This window comes from Amaranthus tricolor, chromosome 12 (genome assembly GCF_026212465.1).
Source record: "Amaranthus tricolor cultivar Red isolate AtriRed21 chromosome 12, ASM2621246v1, whole genome shotgun sequence".
Taxonomy (NCBI): domain Eukaryota; kingdom Viridiplantae; phylum Streptophyta; class Magnoliopsida; order Caryophyllales; family Amaranthaceae; genus Amaranthus; species Amaranthus tricolor.
Genome location: NC_080058.1, coordinates 17,517,494 through 17,539,993, shown reverse-complemented (window position 1 = coordinate 17,539,993; position 22,500 = coordinate 17,517,494). Strand labels below are relative to the sequence as shown.

General features: G+C 32.9%; 1 protein-coding gene across 1 annotated transcript in view; it reads left to right on the top strand.

Moving 5' to 3' along the window:
* Positions 1 to 12,440: 12,440 nt before the first annotated feature.
* Positions 12,441 to 22,500, top strand: part of LOC130828207 (uncharacterized) — a 20,590-nt gene continuing 10,530 nt past the window's right edge. Inside the window, exons 1-8 of the mRNA XM_057694063.1 lie at positions 12,441 to 12,751; positions 16,856 to 16,923; positions 17,146 to 17,304; positions 17,389 to 17,556; positions 19,137 to 19,287; positions 19,484 to 19,563; positions 20,902 to 21,174; positions 21,255 to 21,398. Of these exons, the coding sequence (XP_057550046.1) occupies positions 12,634 to 12,751; positions 16,856 to 16,923; positions 17,146 to 17,304; positions 17,389 to 17,556; positions 19,137 to 19,287; positions 19,484 to 19,563; positions 20,902 to 21,174; positions 21,255 to 21,398 (1,161 nt within the window). The 5' untranslated portion in view covers positions 12,441 to 12,633. The remainder of the gene's footprint in view (positions 12,752 to 16,855; positions 16,924 to 17,145; positions 17,305 to 17,388; positions 17,557 to 19,136; positions 19,288 to 19,483; positions 19,564 to 20,901; positions 21,175 to 21,254; positions 21,399 to 22,500) is intronic.

Genomic DNA, 22,500 nt, shown 5'->3' with positions numbered 1-22,500 from the left:
AGCAAGGTTATATATTTTGATGATATTGAGGGATGGAGTTAGGACTTGCACAATCCCTGAAATGAGAAATATTAGAATAGAAGATGGAACTAAGCTGCGTCCTTAGGATGAGATGCAATGCTTTTTAAACCTAGTTGTAGTATCGTATGCTTTGTTGTGATGTTATATTTTTTATGCTTCAGGAGGCGATATCATCGAGGAGCCCTTCTAGTGATCGTAGAGTACCATACTTAGCTTCTTGAAACGTACTTTTTGGTGAGTAGTAGCAATCCCTTAAAGAGTCTGGCAAAATTAAATTCTTGAAAAAAACTTTTTACTAAAGCGCTTTTGAATTGAAAATTTTTGAGACATATGTTGTTGTGAATACATATGCTGATATTATGATATGGTTAAAGGATCGGGCTTGCGAGCTGGTCATTGACGGAGTTGAGGAACATTGTTCCCTGCTCCCTGTTTTTGAAGCAAATTGTCATTCAGATTTCGACTAGCTTCACCCGAGACCGACAAAGCCTTTGAGCAATGGGGCACCTCTCAAACTAGACTTCCTGTGCGCACATAGATCTAGGAAACTAATGTTGCTTTTAAACCTATGATTTGAATTACTGTGTTTTGTTTTTTTGGATTCTTACTTCTCATTCAGTTTAATCTGACCCTCTATGGTTTCCAACTTTTATTTTGTCTACAGATCGCAACCAGTCGAGAATAATGGAATAGCGGAGGTGATCAGAGGTTCGAAGGATGTATATTGAGCTGAGCACGTAGGAATTTGTAGTTTTGTATTAGGATTTTGGATAAATGTAAATTTGATTTGGTTTTGTTGGTCATATTAGACTTGTAGAGAATTGTATGATTATCTTGTGTTTTAGTTAGATGTTTGTTTTGATATTTAGCTGAGTTAGTTATGTTAAAGAGATGGTGACTCCTTTACTAAAGTTTTGGAAGTGTGATTTCAGTTTCTTGGGAAATGAACCCCGTGATGACCCTGTTTACTCCATCAACGGTAAGTCGGTTTGTTACAATATTTCCCAAAGGAATGAAATACCTCAAAATATGATTATGTTTTGTGAAATTTTTGACGTATGGGGCATGGATTTCGTGGGACCTTTTCCCAACTCTTTTGGTTTTTCACATATTCTGTTAGTAGTTGATTATGTGTCTAAATGGGTGGAGGCTAAGGCCACCCGAAGTGATGATGCCAAAGTTGTAGCCGAGTTTTTCAAGGCCAATATCTTTTCTAGATTTGGAATCCCAAGGGCCTTGATAAGTGATAAAGGCACACATATTTCTGCAATAAGACCATAGGTGCATTATTAAGGAAACATAATGTGACTCATAAAACATCAACCGCATACCATCTACAAACAAATGGTCAAGCGGAGATTTCAAACCGGGAGATCGAATCTATCCTTGAAAAAACAGTAAATCCAAATAGGAAGGATTGGTCTCTTAGGTTAGAAGATGCTTTGTGGTTATATCACACAGCATATAAAACACCTATTGGAATGTCCCTATATCGTCTTGTGTTCGGCAAACCATGTCATTTGCCGGTTGAACTTGAACACAAGGCATTTTGGGCCATCAAAAGTTTTAAATTGTAGTTGCAGGACCTTGAGGAGATAAGGAATGAAGCTTACGAGAACGCAACTATATACAAGGCCAAAACAAAGGTATGGCATAAGCAGAAAGAGCTTCGAGGTTCGGTCATAAAGTTCTTCTGTACAAATCACGCCTAAGGCTGTTTTTAGGTGAGCTACGGTCTCAATGGATTGGACCATTTGTTATTTCGAAAACATTTCATCATAGAGCATATGAAATTCAAAGTGAAGATAATTTGAAAATTTTCAAAGTAAATGGGCAAAGATTGAAGCCTTTGAAAATTTTCAGAAGGAAAATGAAATTGATGAAAAATTAGATGATTTGGTGTACTGAGGCACCGAGAGAACTACGTCGTGCCAACGACATTAAATAAATGGAAAATTTTTTATGTAAATAGTCATTTGATAAAGCTTTGAAGCTACGATTTGAAAAATGTTTCTGGAAGATTTTGAAAACTTTTGTCACGGGTCGTACCCCAGGTCAAGGCTGCGAAATTGTCAATAAAAGTTACTGGAATTTTGAAAAAATTTAGGTCGTGGCCCGTACAATAACTCGCGGCTCGCGACTTGGGAGCAAAAGGTTACTGGAAGTTTTGTATAAAAAACTCGCGACCCGTGCATGTACTCGCAGCTCGCGACCAGAACAACAGCAAGTTTCTGGATTTTTCAACACACAAGTCACGCCTCGCGACTCCACTCGTGGCACGCGATCTTCTGCGAAAAAGAATTTTGTTTAAGTTTTGCACAACAGTTTTCATTCTCATAAAACCCATTCCACATTTGCTCGTCTCTCTCTAAACACTAACCCTCATATACTCAAATTTCTCACCAAATCTCACTTGAATCTTTCAAATACCTTCTCTAAACCACAAATCTTGTCTTGTGAAAGTGAAAATTTTGATTTCAAAACCCTAAAATTTAAGAATTTCAAAAATTTTTCAATTTGAAAAGAAAGGAGTTAAAAGCAAGGATAAAGGAAACATTTTGAAGACTCAAGCATCATTTTCATTGATTAAATTTGAGCAGTGGGTAAAATTCTAAAATTTGTCTTTTCAATTTGATGCTTTTGAGCAATTTCCTTTACCTTTTGTTTTTTAAACTGCTTGTATCTTCTTAGAAGTTGTTGATTGTGGTTTAGCTATTAGAATTAGTTTACCTGTTGGGATTAAATTTGTTCAACTCTTGTTAAAAAAAAAGAAAAAGAAAGATGTCCAAGAGATCAAAAACACCAAGAGCGAGTTCAAGTGGTGAGGGGTCAAGTAGACCATAGAGAAGAGAGCGAGTTGTTAGACAATAAAACCCATACCTGAGTTAGAACATGATGAAGAACCAGCATTTCATTTAGGATATATGGGATTACAAAACCTAGATGAGAGTGCACAAGAAAGATAGAGAAACCTTATCCAACCGGGAAGATCAATTCAAAACACTAGATTTTGTGACCTTCAAACATTGAGAAGCATTGGAGAGAACCTTAATGCGAAAAGTAGGCTTAGAAGGATTCTTATAAAAGAATGCACCAACCTATGTAAGAATTACTTTAGAATTCTTAGCCACTATGAGAAGAGGAAGATACAATAGGATAAGAGAAGAAGCTATACTTTTCAACATTTATGATCAATCACATATTATGACATTTACTCAATTGAGGGTTGCATTGGGGATAATTGATTTACATGATGAAAACTATGGAGCTTTCGAGAAGTAGCTTTTTGGCAACTTATCTCAAGTTCTACTTGGGAAGTTAGGTTAAAACTTAGTGCCATTCCTCACCCAGCTTTGAGATGTGCAATTCAATTACTTACTAGCACATTTCTAGCACAAGGAGAGGCAACCAACATGGGGAACGATCAACTAAAGGTATTATGGAGCCTTACACCTGAAGGGAGGGGATGCTCTGATTGGCTAGATATTTGGGTTTGTAAGTGTACTGAACTGGGATGCGTGATCAAGGGTAAAATTAGTTTTGGAGGCATGGTTTCAATAATAGCTTCTTACTTAGACATAGAAATGCCCACTAATGAATATAGGGAACCTATTTTGAAACCGGTTAAGGGAAGTGTTTTATTTGACAAAAAGGGAATGATTGCTACGAATATGCTCATGAAGGATGAAATTAGAAATCTGAATTATTTTGTATGGTAATGGAATGGAGTCCCTTACATGAGGTTACCACAACATAGAACTTTTATTACCCTTGAGACACCCAATTTGGAGCTATACTTAGAACCAAATGAAATTTATAGAATGGATGTTCAAGATGTCCAAGCTCGAGAGTAAACCCACTTACCCGGAGTACCACCACCTCCACCTAGACCTGATTATTATGTAGATCTGGAACGTAGAGTCGTAAACATAGAACACAACCAGTACGAATTGTCTGATAACATATACTATGTGACTTCAATGATGGCCATTTTGAACAATTTCTATATGACTCATTATCCAGACTACCAAGAGCCAACCCAACACATTAATGAAGAAATTGCAAGAAGAAGGGAAAGGAGACCACCAAGAGATAGTGGTGTTCAACAATGAGGACATAGCAAAATCTAGGTGTAGGGGAGGGGTTTGAGTAAGGAGCATGTGTGAAGAGAGGATTAATAAATGAATGAAGTGCTCGTTTCTAGAGCACATTTATCTCCTCATTGTAATGTCGAGTCTCGCGTTTTAGAATGCTTTTTACACAATTTACGCATGATTTTACCTTGCTCTTGTCTCCATGGTGTTTTGAGGCAATTTCAAGTATTTTCAGAGATTTCAAGGTATTTTACGTTGCGTACGAGACTTAGACACTTTGATCGAAGATTAGAGGCGCGTATCGAAGCCATGACATGCTTTCCAAGCCCTAATCAAGGTCCTCGCAAAGTCCGGAAGCCATCTAAGGCTTCAAAGATTCGATTGGGCCAAGGAGAATAGGGATTCGACCGAATCTAAATACCATTTGGTCGAACGGTGCCAGATTCGGGTGAACCAAGAAGCAATTCGGGTGAATGGGCTTAGAACTTCAAGGAAATGTGCTGAAACATGCTGGAAATAGCGAATGAAGCCCCATTCGGTCGAATGAGTGCTCATTTGGTCGAACGACACCTTCATTCGGCCAAATGGGGGTCTTTTTCTGCGCGACTTGTTTTCTTCGCAAGTTTATTCCCAAGGGCTTTTAGGGCTTTTTACCCCTTTTGTCTCTTAGCTTATAAATACCCCTCATTTCCGTAAAACCCCTAATGCTTGGGGGGGGGGGGGGGGGGGGGGGGGGGGGGGATGCCTAGTATGGGTGGCTTTGTGCCTCACTCTAGAACATCACTCTTATTGCATTTCTCTTGTTTTTGCCCTAGTCTAGATTCATTGTTCTTCCTTTATGCTTTCTTCTACTTTCATGTGCTTTCATTTATGTAAGTTTAATTCATTTATTTCTTCATATCTTTATTGCTTTCATCTATGCTCTCTTTTAATGCTTTCTGCGTGTAGATTTGATGCTTTCATGTTCTTCAATTCCTTTATACTTTCTTTATTGCTTTCTTGTTCTTCATTTCATTTATGCTTTCTAGAGTACGTTTAATGCTTTCTTTGCTTGTTGCTTTTGTCTTCAATATTCTAGAGTAGTTTCTTTAGGGGTTTTAGGTTAGAGAAACACTAGGTTTGGTTTTGTCTTCAATGTTTAGGATTAGGGTTGAGGTTGATGATGGTTGTTGATAGATATTCGATTCGAATCTTGTCCTGCCACTCCTAGAGAGACATAGGTCGATTATAGGTCGTTCGTGTGGCTTATAGGGTCACCAACTCCCTTGACCCAACTTACCTTTATTTCTAATAGACTATCCTAGGGTGGACGTAGTCTACTCCCCGCTTGTCTTTCATTGTTGAGTTTTCGTTTTTATTCTTGTTATTAGTTAGTTCACCCACCAACCAACCTTCCATATAACCTTCCCACACCAAGTCTTTAGTCTAGCATCCCTTGTCCTTGTGGTTTGATCCCCGACTTACCATTACACTCGTTGTAGTAGTATCAGGGTGATTATAAATATTGTTTGTATGACTTAGTTCTTAGTATTAACGACGTGCTAGAAGCCGATTATCAATAACATTGACTAAGGTTCTTATTTTGATTTGTTGATGATTAATTTGAAGGTTGAGAAGTTTAGGTTGAGAAGAAGTTTTGTTGAATATTAATTGGTTCTTCATAATAGTAAGAATGGTTGTTTTATGGTAATAGTATGATGATGAGAGCTGATGGAGTGTTGATGATTTCCACCCGTAAGAAACACCTATAAGGGCATCCATGATAATGTACATAAAAAAATAAAAAAATAAAAAAAAAAACCTGCTAGATTGAAAACCCGAAAGGGCAGTCTAGGCAAAAGTTAGGGGGGCCTTGCCAAGCTGAAAACCCTAAAAGGCAGCTTAGGCAAAAGTAAAGGCTTAAGAAAGGTGAGAAAGTGAGATTTGAAAAATAAAAAGAGTGGCTAGATCGAAAACCCGAAAGGGCGATCTAGGCAACATGAGAAAATGAGAGACAAATCTATCTTTTTATATTCCAAAAATTTTTTCAAATACTTTTTCACCAAATTTTTGACTTGGTACAAATTATAAACTCAATTTTTCCTAAGAGTTTATAATTAGACTAAGTAATTTTGACCTCTTGTTTCTTCATCTTCTTACTTTCCATATTTAAAACTTACTCGAGGACGAGTAAGGATTAGGTGTCGGGGTATTTGATAGAGCTTTACTTTTATATTATTTTATTATCTTTATTTTCTTTTTATAAGTTATTATTAGCTAAATATTTTCATCTTCTACTTTTATTACTATATATGTAAATATTATTATTATTATTATTATTATTACTATTATTATTATTATTATTATTATTATTATTATTATTATTATGATTATTATTATTATTATTATTACTACTACTACTACTACTACTACTAAGTATTATTATTATTATTATTATTATTATTATTATTATTATTATTATTATTATTATTATTATTATTATTATTATTATTATTATTATTATAACTACTACTACTAAGTATTATTATTATTATTATTATTATTATTATTATTATTATTATTATTATTATTATTATTATTATTATTATTATTATTATTATTATTAGCTTTATTACTATTAGTATTAAAATCAGAAAAGAGGGAAAGAAATAAAGTAGGAAACGCAACAGCATCAACTCGCGGCTCGCGAGTTAGGTCTCGGCCCGCAACCTAAGCGCCCAAGCTTTTTTTTTTTTGATTTGAAACTTGTCGTCTTTACTTTTGAAATAGGATTGGATGAACGAAGCAGCAAGGTTGACGAAGAAATGGCGAAAAATCAGAGTAATGATTTCTTTTCTTCTCCTCTTCTGCAAGTAAACTTTTGTAAACTAATATAAAAGGGGATGGATTATAATAGTTTAGGGGATAGTTTTTTTTGGCAATCAAACACTTTACCTGAAATTGTATTAGGGTTGTAGATTTAGGAAAAAATCTTTAAACTCATTGTTCCTCATACTTTTGTTGGAAATGACCATTGTTGGCTAAGGATCTGATCTTGAGGAAAGTTAGTATTCTTTTTTGCCATTGAATTGTAAGTTTTTCCCTTTATTAGTACAATCATCTTTGATAATCTCTTTACTTTAGAATATGAATTTATCTTTAATTGGAATGCTTAGTTGCAAATAGGTTTTCTAATTGCTTGTTCACATGCTATTGAATTGGATTGCTTTATCTAATTTAAGTGTGGTAGCAACTTGAAGAATTTATAAAACTTGCTATATTTTATAAATTGTTTAAGAAAGATTATCATTTTGGGTTAATTGTAATCTTGCTTTAGTTTACAATCCCATAAGTTTATTGACTTGTTATGATGAATTTTTGATGCTTTTCATTTATGCATTTATAATTAAGATAAAGATGCTTTTACTTTTAATAGACTAGTTGATTATGTTGATTTGGGAAGATTTAAAATTAATGTGTGACTTTGGAATACTAACAAACACTCAAGAACCATTTTTATCTGTTTACAACCATATAATCTTTATTAGCTGTTTTTAGTTAATTTAAACAAGTTTGTTCATGATTACACTTAACCTCCCCCCCCCCTTTATATTAGTGTTCATATCTAAGAGGAGACACTTAAATCAATTGAAGGTCCTACATTCCTTGTGGATTCAACCTCTGCTTATTATTATATTACTTAGTTGTTTTATATTTAGGACTAGTTGTAAATTATTTTGGCAAACATAACGACTGTAAAAAGAGCATCTATCAGTTCTTTAAGTTTATGCCCTAAGTTAGTTTAAGATTTCCTTTAAGTTCTCTTTATTTCAATCTTTACATTCCAATTTCTTACCTTTAAGCATTTGATTTTAAGTCTTGTATTGGATTCTACCTTTCATTTCCATTGAAGCATTTCATTTGGTTTCTAAGTTTTTATTTTTTTATTGCTTTCAAGTTCTGTATTTGCTTATTTATTGCTTTCATTATTGTTTTCGTTTATCTTATTACTTTATAAAATAGTTAGTGCTTTTATTTCCGTGTTGTATTCATTGTTTCTTTCTTGTTGATTACATTTATGTTCATCATAATTAGTTTCATTGCTTTATAAATTACCATTGTATTTATTAGTTTAAATATGTATGGGTAGTTTCTTTAAGGGTTTGATTAATGAAACCCTAGAAATGGTCATGTTTTTCATTGACAATACTTGTTCATTGACATTTGATACAACTCTTATCCTGCCATTAGTCCTAGGTTATTCGTGTGGTTTGTGGAATCACCAACTTCCTCTTATTATCTTGAGTATCATGATTAGTCACTATTTGATCTCCCTTAAACTAGTTCATCTTTTGTCAAAACCTACCTTCCTAGGGTGGACTTAATCTATCCTTGTTTCTCTCCTTTGATTTATATCATTTTCAATCTTTTGTTATTATTTTTGTCATTAGTTTAGCTTTATACATTAGCTTTATAAACCCCACCTTTTCAACCTTCTATATCAAGAGTTAGAGTCTAGCCTCTCTTGTCCTCCTGGTTCGATTCTCTAGTCTCGTTATACTTGTGTTGTGTCTAGAGTGTTATAAATATTTTTTAATAGGGCTTAACGACTAAACCCCTTTATCAAAATGGCACCGTTGCCGGGGAAAAGGCATTATGTTTAGATTTTTATTGTTGTTGATGTAGTTTCTTTTTATTTTCTTTTCTATTGTTTTGTTATATGCTTTTTCTTGTCAGTGCTTACGCTATATTTGTAGTGTTGTTTGCATGCAATATAACACATGCATATTAAAGCAACTGCTAGTGCCATACAATCTTAAGATTCAACGTCTTGAAAGGCAAGCATCACATCTACTACACCCAAACCCTCTCGACCTTCCTAGCTTACAATGGCCAAAGAACAACAATTGTTTGGCTAATTTGGGACCCCTGGCTCCCAAGAATTTGAAGGGGGTATCGTGCTTCCCATATCTGCAACCCCATACCAAATACACCCGCAATTCACCCGGATGGTGAAAGAAACCCTTTCCTATGAATTAAAGAATAAATGCTCTCTCTAATACCTTGAGGCATTCTTTAACATATGTGGCCTTATCCTTCCATGCCCCGATATCCCAGACTAAATTAGATTACATTTCTTCCACCCGAGTCTATCCAGAGATGCTTAAGACTGGTAAAGTGCATATAGATGAACTATATCAATACTTGGGCTCAATTGAAGACTTTTTTCTTCAAAAGGTTTTATCGAACTTTGCGAAGACAAGATTAGCGCAAGCTCATCCTCTCCCTTTCACTCTTTTTTCCTGATGTTTTCTAACGCCTTTTCTACACTCTTCTTTCCATCTTTAAAACCCAACAATGGTACTAAAATTCGCACAAAAAGGCAAAGGAAAAAACTTGTTTTTGCCAACCCATTTTCGGATTTAGTGTTGCCTAAAGAGTGGTTTTGGATTTATTCGTTATATGGAAAATATGGTTTGACGGCTTTAAGGAGAAGTAATTGTGCTTCATTGATGTTGTATATTATGTAATTTTCATTTTTGAACAATTTTATTTTGTTCATCCCTTTATAAACTTTGGACCAACAAATTTATTAGAACTAGGTAACACCACTCACCCATATCTTGTCCAATTATTTTATGTCAATCTAATATCTGATGATTTTAATGGGGAAAAGTTCTAAAAACTTTAATTAATGGCAAGGAAGTTATTATTTCCAAGGCTATTTTGGGCGAAATCTTTCAGTTCAATCCAAATGTTGTTGACAATGTCAATAATGTTCATACTTTAAACCAAGCAATGATAAGTTTTTAACAAAATCTGCTTATGATAATCTTCTTATATTTCCAAAAAACAACAAACTCTTAATAGTTTAAATCTTCCAGGAAAATTTTTACACATAATTGTTGTTAAGGTAGTGATTCATAAGGGAACCTCTCAAGAGCTAGTAATCGATGCCCAAATGATCCTTATATGGAAGATAGTTAGAAGTAATCTTATAGATTATTGCTTTATTCTGATGCAACATATGAGATCTTATACTAACTCCAATTGAAACTTCTCTCTTTCTTGTTTCTATCTTTTGACCAAACTCTTTATTCACTTTGAAATACCAATAGATGTAGAGGATACTCTACTTTGTGGACCCGAGACAAATTCTATATAAAGGATCTTTATTGAACTTCAAAGAACAACTACACAACCTAAGCTCCTAACGCCTACTTTGAGCATTCATTCAAAAGTTCTAAGTTGTTCTTATTTCTATCTCACAATAATCGTAGTTGTGTTTAAATATTTAGAGAGTTAGATTATTTCTCTTAAACCTCATTGTTTTAAATACTTTGTAAAGTATTCAAATTTCTCTTTTGAAAAATGTGATTTATCTTTTATTATAAGGGAATTGAAGATTCTTCTTCAAAGGAAGAATGTGGTGTGTGAGAAGAAAGTGAAATCTTCTTAGTGATCTAGGTTCCAATTAATAAAATAGGTTGAGTCCTAAGGGTTTGCAAGGACTCATAGGCGTGAAGTAGGCTATTTGTAGTTGAATCTCAATAATAATTTTTCTTGTTTACTTTATATTGTTTATTTATTCTCAAAATTACAAAGATACATCACAAAACATTTTCCGAAAAAACTATGAAACGGCTAATACATGGAGAGGGGGTTAGGGTACCAAGACAACTTTTCTTCTTCTTTGCATTAGTATTGAGGGTGATGTCCATTGTTAGATTGGATCTTTATCTTGGGAGATTGTTTTCAAGTGTAAGGATTTATTCATTGATGCATTGTTGAATTCATTTATAAAAGTAAACATTATTTGAGGGGAAAGGTATCGAAGATACCTTATAATCTTCTTGTGTGTGTTATTTGTCATCTCTATTGTTTATATTCTGTATTTCATCCTCTTCTACATCCCTTCTTACCATTATATTAGATCTTAGAGGGGTATTGAATAAGGGAAAGCTTGAAGATTGGTAGAAGAGAGATAGTAGAAATGGACATGTGTTTAGATGGTTTATTTATTGGGGTTTGTTAAAACCTTAGGATAAAAATAGTGAGTATACCAGAGATGATGAGTTTGTTAATGGAGTTATCAAGAGAGAAGGAGAGCTTGTTGGCAGTGGTGATAGAGCAAAAGTTAGTGATAGAGTCTTTATTATTGAGAGTTGATAACCTTGAAGATGCTACTAGAGGTAGTGTCAGTGGTGTGGAAATACCATCTATGGAGGTTTATATAATTGTTGATGAGATTCCAGCTGTGAGAGATGGTAAAAATATTTAGGAAAATCTATTTGATTTGATTGATCATTTTTACGGGTTTACTAAAACTATTTCTAATTTAGGAGAAATACTCTACATATAGAGTTTTTTTTTGTTCAAAATTTGATCCCAATGGTGAGAAAAACCAAAAACTTGACAAACTTTCCTTTTACATTTTGAGTGGAAAATTTTTATAGAAAACCTTTCACTAAACAAATAAGTAGTTGACAATTGTCTAAACAACTAATTTTATGTTTTAAATAAGCTTTATATATTTATAAATATATTAAAAAATATATAAGAGAAATTCTACCTGATGACCCTGAGGTTTTGGGTTTTCCAGGTGGTAACCAAAACTTTTAAAAAATTCACGCGGTAATCTTGAAGTTTACCAACTTTTTCCACCGTGATCTTTTTTTGCAAAAATGTTAGTTAACTTAAATTTCGAAGCTAAAATGCTGTTGTACACTTACTTATGCGACTCACCATTTCAAACTACATCAATTTCAACCTTTTCCCCAAAACATAAACCATAACTCTACCATCTTTCATCTAAATCATATTTTCCCCCCAAATTAGGGTTATGCGATTTGGGTGAAAGATGGTAGAATTAGGGTTTATGTTTTGGGGGAAAAGATTGAAACTGATGGAATTTAAAATGCTGAGTCGCATAAATAGGCGTACAATAGCCTTTAAGTTTCGAAATTAGCGTTTGCTAACGTTTTCTGTGCAAAAAGGTCACGTGGAAGAAGTTGGTAAACCTCATGGTTACCGCGTGGATTTTTTAAAAGTTTTGATTACACGTGAAAAACCCAAAACCTCAGAATTACCAAGTGAAATTTCTCTATATATAAATATAGTAATGGTCATAAAATTTTGTGTTTCATAATTAGACACCCATTTTACTACATTTTAATATGCTTTAACTTTTTTTTTTTATGTTTTTTCTAATTCTATATAAATTAGTTGGAGTATTTAAGAAATGATGAATAAACTTTTTTTTTATTGATAAAATAAAATAAATTTTTTATGTCTAAAATTTTTTTAAAAAACTTATTTGAATGAGACAAAGTGTTTACTCACCATTGAGATTTGAGACTGCTGTAATGAACCTTAATAAAGTATTAGTGAGTTTGTACTTCAACAAAATCAACTCATACTCAAAAAATACAATTATTATGTCATTAGAGTGAAATCTGTTTTCCCAAAACCAAAACCAAAACCCAAACCCAAACCCAAACCCTCTTCTCATCAAACTCGGGTTCTTCTTGCTTTAGTTATGGCGGAAGAGCGAGATGAATCAGGAATTAAAGTTCCAACGATGGCGACTGCAATCCCCACTGGTGATGGCACTGTTTGGGCTGATGTTTCTCAACTGCTTTCATCTGCTTGTTATGGTAAATTATTCATTTTTTGTCGAGCTTATTGCCTTTTTTTGTTATTTTTATTTTTTATTTTATTTCGATACTATGTATATTTTCATCTTTGTTGGTTTTTACTCTTCAATTAATATGATTATAAGCATTATTATGAATTATTTTTTTTTCTATTATGCAGTATTCTTGTTATTGTTGAACTTCATATTCATGCTTTCATTAGATTATTAGCATTGTTTCTATTGAAGTTTATTTCTCAATGTTTTAATCTGTTGATTTAAGGTTCCTTCCTTTTATTTTCACGCTTTAATTAATGACATTTGTTTTATTATGCAAGAATAAGATCATTGATATTTTCAAATCCATTGATTATTCACATTAAAGATTACATTTTTTTATAAACTTGAACATGTTAAATGATAAATATTATGTGATTTATTAGCTACAAGGGTATTATGGGTTAAAAGAGTATTTTAGATATTTTTACAATTAGTTAGTTATAGAGCTTATTGGTTGAAATACTCAAATATGTAATAGTCAAAGGATCAGGTATCTAAGGAAATAAGAGATAGTTTTTTGTGGAGTTTGTGTAGCTCTCGAAGCTACATCAGAAACCTTCTGTTATCATCTGTTCTTTGCGTCTGATTCACTGACGTGTAGGTCCAAAATCAGTCTATGACATATTATTAGCTGGAGTATTTTGTAATTAATATAAAAGAAGCTTCTATGTTGAATTTTGCATACAAAGATTTCCATGTTTTATTGTAATGATGATCATTGTTACTCGGAATCGAATTTGGTTTGATGCAGTTGATGGAGACGTGAATGGAGACACAAAATGCAACCTAGAAACATTAGGGTATAGAATACATTTTGTATTCTTGATTTTTGTGCTTTGAAAATCTTTTTTTAAGATGAGTTTTCTTTTGTATCATCCCTTCTTTCTCCTTGATTTTGTAAATAAATACTATCAACAATATTGGTTTAAGGCTTACTTAAGTTGCAGGAGAGACATATCACAAATAATTTAGGCTGTATTACGCTGTAAATGGGGGTTATAGAATGGGGCTTCGTCTCACACTTCATGTTTATATGAGTTATAAGCATTATCATTTGTGTTTTATGTTTGATTGTTGATATAATCGATTGAATTGACTTTTGCCTTAAAGTTTGTGGCTGTAATAAATTAAAGTGCTATGAAATGAAGTTAATTAATGTAGGTGTGTGTTTGAAAACCAGATTTCTTTGTTGAATTTGAAATGTTTTTATTTTATGTTTTATAACGACTACAATTGTTGTGCAATTTATGTGTGGGAGAGACTTTTTGGAACATACAAGGTCAAAATAAAGACAATTGATGATGGATTGCCAAGGGACTTAGGATGTTGTGTTTTGATTTTTATGTTGTTTTTAACATTTTGGTATATGGGAAGGTAAATGTTATAAGGATGAATAAGAAAGGAGGTGAATTTGTTTATAAAATGTATCTTTGTTTTAAGGCATACCACACAAGGAATAAAATTTTTTTTTAGAGATAATCAAAAAGTCATGTTGTGGAGGTATGTTTAGGATTTAGAGATGGAATGTTGATTTGAAGGTAGATGGATATTGTTGATAAAACACAACACAAGTTTCTAATATAGAAATTTAATATTGGGAATGAAGGAAGGATAGGTATTTGGCTAAGCTTCAAGTATTAATGGATAAGACATACCACAATCATATATTGAAGGCTCCTAAGAACACATATACTCCTGCCATTGATGATGTATAAACATAGGAATTTTCTTTCACTCATAATAATCCAAGTATATTGGATAAGACAAAGTATAAGCAAAGATTAAAGTTATTTTCATTCATAAAACTTTTTTATTTAATATTCATCCTTCATTAGATATATATAGGAAATTAACTAAAGAAAACAAAAGAAAAATAAAAAATATAAATCTACCTGTCATAACCTATGTAGCTTTTTTCGAAAGGAAGTTAGGCAAGTCATTAAAGGAAATTCACTCATCATAAGCAACCTTTATTCATTAAATGCATACTCTATTTACCATGATGGATTTGCATCAAAGAGAAATAAGGTGATTTTGAGGGTAAGCTAGCAAGGTGTTATATTTTTCTATGTGGTGTCACAAATGTGATATTAAATAAAGAAAGAGATTAAAATGTGTGGATGATATTAAAATGAGCTTAAATGTGTGCATGAGATTAAAAGAAGGTGATGAGGACCATGAATTCCAATTCCACATAAGAAAATGATGAAAAATGAATACAACTCAAAATAGACATTGATGCAAATTGAGAGGGATTAAAGGGGTACGTGAGTACCCAATGTTGTATTTTCCTTAAAAAAACTTAAGCGAGTCCTTAAAGAAAGTAATGCCTTTACCATCAACTACAGGTGAATCTATGTTGTAACTTCCATAAATTTAGCAAACTCTTTGCAAACTCCTTAATTCCACACAATTGGTAATCCCTTTTTCCATTATTATAGCTCTCTTTTGGAGGGACTGAAAATTTGAATTTCCTCTTCGACTTCTCTAACTTTTTACTTGTAACTTTTGATTTCGTAACCTCCTAGTATTTAAGTAAAACCTCATGCAAAGTCCCCTTGTAGAGCTTGTAGCTTCGTTAGTTTTGATTCTTATTTGTACATGGTAATCAACTAACTACTATGACAGTAACTCAATATTACAAAACTATTTTAATATTATACAATACCTAACTGAACAACTAAGTAAATAATGTTTGGGAACATAATCGAACACACATGCTTTAATAAATACACTTTCAATATGATAAACTATGATATAGGATAGTTTATTTTTATGAGCTATGAACTACTTAAACAGAACTAAAACTCAAATATTGTTGAGATGCAGAAAAGTTGGTTGATTCCCAACATCTATGTTACCTGGACTCAGGTACGGGTTTCAGATACGGGTGTGGATCCTAGTGTTCGATATGTTAATTTTAGAATTTAAGGATATGGGGACACCGTCCTAGTATTGGATATGGTTACGGAAGTGCGGGGAAATTGAAAAAAAATCTCAAATGAAATTAAAAGTTGAGTACTTAGATATAAAAATAATTAACAAAAGTTAATTATGTATTTGTCAATTGTCAATTTACACAATAACTTATGTCTGAGAGGAGAGAGGAATAAATTAAATACTTTAATATTAATAACAAAAGTTAAAAAGAAAATAGAAGTATTTGTCACTTGTCAATATGGGGACCACATTTTAAAAAGAAAACAGTAACTTTTCTATCAATAACAACATGTTGTCTACTACTCTTATTTTAAAATAAAAAAAGGTTAAATTTTTTTTATCAGTTGTCAGTTTGGAGAGAGAAAAAGGTTGAAAAAAGCATCTAAATGTTACAACGGAGAAGACCTACTGGAGAAGAAGAAGAAATTCAACCACGATGGAGTCTCTTGATCATAAATTGATTATGTTCGGCTTTAATCACTTTGGCGACCAAAAGCCCCAACTTTCAAACCTCAATTTGGCTAAGTTGAAGCTTTAATTTTCTGATATAGGGTTTTGAAAGAATAGAGAAACCCTAAAAATGGTGGCATATCTTTCCCCTTTACTATTCATTGTACTCATGTACGATCCAACATATCGGACATGAGTCTAGCACCGGTGGTATTCCATATCGGATACCGGTGAGGTGCCAAAAGTGGCGCGACTGAGTAACATAGCCCAACATTAATGTGAATGATGTGATGATTAATGAATGTTGTTTAGGCTATCAAGGGGAACACATTTTTATTTTGGGGATATAATCTTATTGTAATATAAATGTATCCTTTACTAAAATGTATAATACAAAATATATATCTTTATGTGCAAAAATTTAGGATATGGATCATTTTATCGGATGCAAAACATTAATAATAAATTACTTAAAAGATGAATCCTTATAAGATACTAAATAGTAGATCTTGATCTTGTTATTGAGTTTTTCTTTTAGAGGGATAAGTCAATGTCATTTTCTATTGAAATTTATTTTATCAAAATTTCATTTATTTGTGGGATGTTAATTAATGTTTTCATTTATATGTAAGAGAAATTTTATATAGGACTTGTTTCTAATATTTTTGTTTGGCAGAACTTCGTGACGATGAGTTGATATATGGTGAAAATTTCAGTCTCTTTGCTGCCATGTCTGCCTTAGAGGTACTCATACATGTTTCATGTTTGTCTCATCTTTTGAGTAATTGTTCCTTGAACGGTTGTGGATAGTAAGATAATGATTATGATATCAATCTCTTTCATTTGGCAATAAAAGAAAGGACTTCATTGCTAATGATGAGCATGGTTGACGTTGTTTTCTTTGTATGAGACTATTTGAATTATCAAAATCGCTTTTATTATCTTACACTTCTTTTCTTTTGCTAGATTATGGACCCAAAGATGGATTCAGGCATGGACAATGGCCAATATCATTCCATTGATGAAGCCATTGAGAGCGGCGCTGCTCCTGTTCCACTAAGTTATGATAAAACTATAGATGTTTTATGCATTGTAGATATTATGGATCACCTTCTTGCATGTGAGGTAGAATTGATGTACCATGGAGTTTGAGTAGATAGGCCAATATTTGTCATTTATGTGATGCAAATTCTTTCTTTTTGATGGCAGGCCACATGGCACAAGGGTCATTCATTGGCACAAACAATCTTTTCTTGCATCTATCTTCTACGGCTTGATCGTACTTCATCACATCCCTTGTTACATTCCTTTTGTAGAATAGTTCGTGCTACGTGCAATGCTCTTATATCCGTTGTTTCAGAAGCACGCACACATGAAGTAAAGTACTTAACTTATCTTTTAGCTTACGATTTCATGCTACAATCAGAATGCAAAAACAAGTCCCCATCACATCAAGAATTTCATAAAAAAAATGATATTCCCGCATTGTAAAGATGTAAAAAAAGCGTTTTTGGTTCTATCAAAGGATATTTCATGCTTTTGACCAATATTTAGGTGTTGCACTAATTGTATCTTTTGTTACCGTGTCAACATTCTATTTCCGTGATCACATTTTTGCACTATGGATACAACTTATACTACCTTTTGTTGCCTTTTTTTACTTGGATAAACTAGTTCTTCTACAGACAATTTCTTTTTTTTATCACTCCTAAATAAATTTAGTTGTGGTTTTTGATTTTTAGAGTACACATTTTTAGGTTTTTTCTCCTTGGAAAAGTATTGGGATACCATTCCCTTATTTACAATGCTCTCGTCTTTGTGTCACTTACAGTTGAATGATGATGAGAAACCTTAGAGGCTTTTAAGATGCATAATCTATATTGAATTGAATTAGAAACAACAGTTGTGCAATGCTTTTTCAATACGGTTGGAATAGAGTCATAGTGAGCAATTCTTATTATAGTTGCTTATAAACTATTTTAATGGAGTCATAGAGAGCAATTCTAATTATATAGTTGCTAATACACCGTTGACATGGAGTAATAGAGAGTAGTTTTAACTTGAATGCTAGAGAAAATGAACTACATTATAATCCCCATTGTTGTGTGACATTAAGAAAATTTGAGATGAGGAATAAAGTAGGGCAAGTGGGAATTGAGAAGGGAGAGAACAAAATGTGAGGCAACTCAAAGGAGAAAAGAAAAAGTGATAAAGTTGGTTTGAGAACATTAAAAATGCTAAAGTATTATTGTTGAAACTATTGTGACAATATAGTGACATTTCTAAAAATGGTAAGTGTTGTAACTAAGAAATAGAGGAAGTATGTAAATTGTGGAGCCGAAGAAAACTGTTTAAGGTATTATTGAACGAAGCCAATTTCATGATGTGAGGTTCGAATTTTAGAGCACAAAGATTGGAGTAGTTAAATTTAAATAGTTTAGACTAGTTGAGAAAGTTGAGATCGTTGTTGATTACTTGATTAAATTTTTTTGATTGAAGTAATAGCATTGCTTTTATTCTCACATTCTTTTACTTTCAATCTTTACTATTAGGTGCTGAAGTTGAGTGAGGTGAGAATCAAGGAGTGGAGTTTGTTAGGCACCAATGGCCTAGTGATTTTTAATCTTATTAGTAAAGCAGAATGAAGTGCTTTTATTCAAAGTTGTGTCCATTGGTGGATTGTGTACTTTTTCATGGTTTAGAATATCCTTGAAAATGTTTCCATCGAGTTATGTTTACCATACAATCATCGACCTTTAAAAATAGTTCTATAATTACATTGTGACATCAATATTTGTTTGGCGTTGATGTATTTGGCATTTTCCCCTTCTTTTTTTTGTGTTGCCCAACTTATATTATAAATGGGATGGCTTCATATATTAGGCGAAGGGCGTGGTGGTTAGTTTTGATAAAAACGTGCTTACTTATGTTTATGCTCTTTCTATGTACTCTGATAGGAAGAAGATATGTTTACAATGGCTTATGGTCTACCTTTGAGTGGTGAAAAAGACGAAGGGTTCTTATCTACCCTAAATGCTGTGGAGGAAACACTATGTCGACATCTGCGTACATGTAAATCTTCTGTTGCTAAGAAGACAATGATTGAAGGTATCTATTGGAATTTGGATCGTCTCTCAAAATCTTAATACATTTTCATGGAATTTATGTTGTTGCTATTTGGCGATGAAAATTTTATGTTAATCTTTGGTTACAAAAAGTTGATGAATTGTAGTTCTCTTTAGCGTTCGTCTTCCTTTTTATTTTCGTCTTCTTAATTGTTGACAACCTAGTTTTTGTGATGCAGAACAAGAATCATTACAAAATAATCCAGATCTAGAGGAGGGTTTTTGCCGAGCTATTTTGTGTCGTTTACGATTTCGTAAGGTCTTAACTTTCGTACTCTTGCTACATTTTCCCCTCATTCAGTTCATTGAATGCATTTTTGAGCTTCCATATTTTTATTTCAAGAGAATTGAAGTGTCCTGCCATATGATTTTTCAATAATCTCTTGATTTGAGGTTCCAAATTACAATTTGTTCACAATAGAACAACATGACATAGTATATATCAATATATCTTGTCGTCCTAAATGGAATGAAGGAGTAAACATGTAATGTTACTTCAATATTCTTTGCAATACTTGTTAAAGAATGTATCATGGAGTGTTAATGCATAGCGTGCTAATATCTTTGAGGTGTTGATCTATGACCTTATAAGATAATACTAGATTGATTTTTTATGAAATGTTTCTACGTGTATCAAATTACTGGAAATATTAAAAGGGGTTCTCCAAGTATCAAATTATGGAAAGCAAGATATATACCAATCTTTCACATTAATGCATTGGAGACTTGGAGTATGTAGTGTTGCGGAGAAATTCTTTGACCCATTTGGACCAATATCAATATCGGGAACATAGTGTAAAACCACGATTCATAATTGAGGTAACACTCATGGTGATGCGCATAGGAGAGAGCCTACATCATTCTACCCCTTTATGATTCATGTGGAAGGTGGATTTGAAAACTTTCGAGTGATGCATTGCGTTTCCTATAACCATTGAATTGGTTCACTTGCAATCTAGTTTAGTGGTTGACTTTTCACAACATGCTCGGTCAATATGGCCACATTTGATATCAGACATTTAGATTGCATTTCCTATTTGTGGATGGATACAATAACAATGCCTATGTTGGAACTCGTCTATAATAACAGTGGATGTTTTAAGGACATGTTTTAGTTAAGCAAGCTGGTAGCAGTTTTCTTGGAACAACGATAAGAGCTAAGAGCACTGTACTGATTTTGGAGAAATTACTCATGTGTTTCTTCCCTATATTATATATCTTTTTTGTCTTTAGGTTGGAATATAGTTTCTATTGTATTATCAATTTCTTTTACCTCTTGTGTTCTGTTGCCGTTTATTGACATTGTTAACTTTGTAGTTGAAGCTTCTAGTTTATCTTATGTTTTTCCTTGCATCAATCCCCCTTTCGGTCAATTTGTTTCTTATTGTAAGAGACTCCTGAAATAATCTTAAGGCTGAAGCTTGTATAGAAGATACATGTCTTCAACATATTTGGATTTTTATAATTAAATTGCTTGATTTCAATATTTAAAGTGTTACATACTTTTGCCAAATATGTCTAATATGATGGTTGCGTAAATTTATATCTAGATGTATATAACTGTGTAACTGGCTTCACTTTCCTCCATATATTGCAGCATTACTACCATATTTTAATGTGTATGAAGAAACCCCAAGGCAGAGGCTTTGAGTTGGCAAGAAAACATATTTTATCTTGCTTATTAGAGGTGGAACACATGCAAAAGTCTGCGGATTTTCTTAGATCTGTAGGATGCATGAAGCCCAAAGATGCATTACCAGTGGAAACTACTGCATCTGGTCGTCATCCTGTTGGATTTGATGGCAATTTAAATGTCAGAGCATCAGCTCCTGCTCCTCCACGTGCAATTAAAACTTTGAGCTGGGATATGGTGAGGAATCTTATGATGTGCTACTTTTCTTGTTCTTTTTATGATGGCTGTTAGCTAAACTATCATTTCTTTTTGTACAGGCTTTGGAATATTTCAAAAAGCTGATCAGTGATTTAGATGTTATTTGTTCATTCTCAATGGACGCAGATCTAGAAAACATATTGCAGTTTATTGTTGAATTCCAGAAACTGCAACCAGATCTTGTTGCCAGATCTCACCTTCATGTGAGTTTTCAGTGTTGGACTTGCCCCTCTTTGTACCTATACTTCCATATCTAATTTTTTGCAGAATGGATCTACCATTTTGTGAGAGAAAGAAGCATGTGCATATTGCAAGTAATTTAAATACAAAGGAAATTTAATTTTTAACTTTATTCTTGTTTCCAGAATTAAATTTCCTGCTGTTCATTCTACTTTCACTTTACCATTCATAATTTCTAATATTTTAATCCATTATCTACCTTTGTTTTGGAGTATAATGGACGACAATAAATGACTCATTTAATCTTGTGCTCTTCTTATATATGTGAAAATGCTTATGATGTTTGAAATCAACCTATCTGTAATTACAATGGCGAGTTTCCATACATCCGAGCCACTCCCCAAATACCGCTTAGGAGGGAGCCACTTAGTGGCATTTGTGTAAGGAAATGTTCTATCATTTATATTTTGTCAAGTTTGTGGTACCTGTGAACTGTGCCATCAACTATTGAATCTCTGTGGATTAGAGGATTTATAGAAAGGAATGGGAGGGTCATATTTTTCTTTGTAAATGAATAAAAAATTTCTAGATTCAGAAAGATATTGGTGGAACTACTCCCTCCTATTTCATTTTATTGGCCATCAGTTAGCTGTTGGGAATGATATACTCATTATTTTATTTTACTATCTAGGAGTTCAAGCAAATAAATTTGAGTTAAAAGTGTAAAATGCTAAAGGACCTTACCTCAGGTTAAAATGGAGTTCAAAACCTATTTGCGAAATCTTGGTGAACTGAAAAGTTGTCAAACAAAGGTCTATACTAAAAATCTGAATAAAGTCAGTGGATCCTTGGCTCTTTTTGTATCATTTTTTTCATCATTATTGGACATTTCAGACCTATCTGATTCAGTGACCCTAATAAAGTTAATAGTTTTCGAGAAGTGTAAATCTTATTCTTACATGACCATTCTCGTGTACTCGAATTTTACGCTCTGATCTTCAAAGACATTTCTTTTAGCTTCCTACAATCCTATGTTGGAAGTTCAAAGCTTATCTAAGAAAAACATGAATCCCATGTTGTAAGATTTTTAAGCTTTTGATGTCCTTATTACTAAGGACTTTCCAT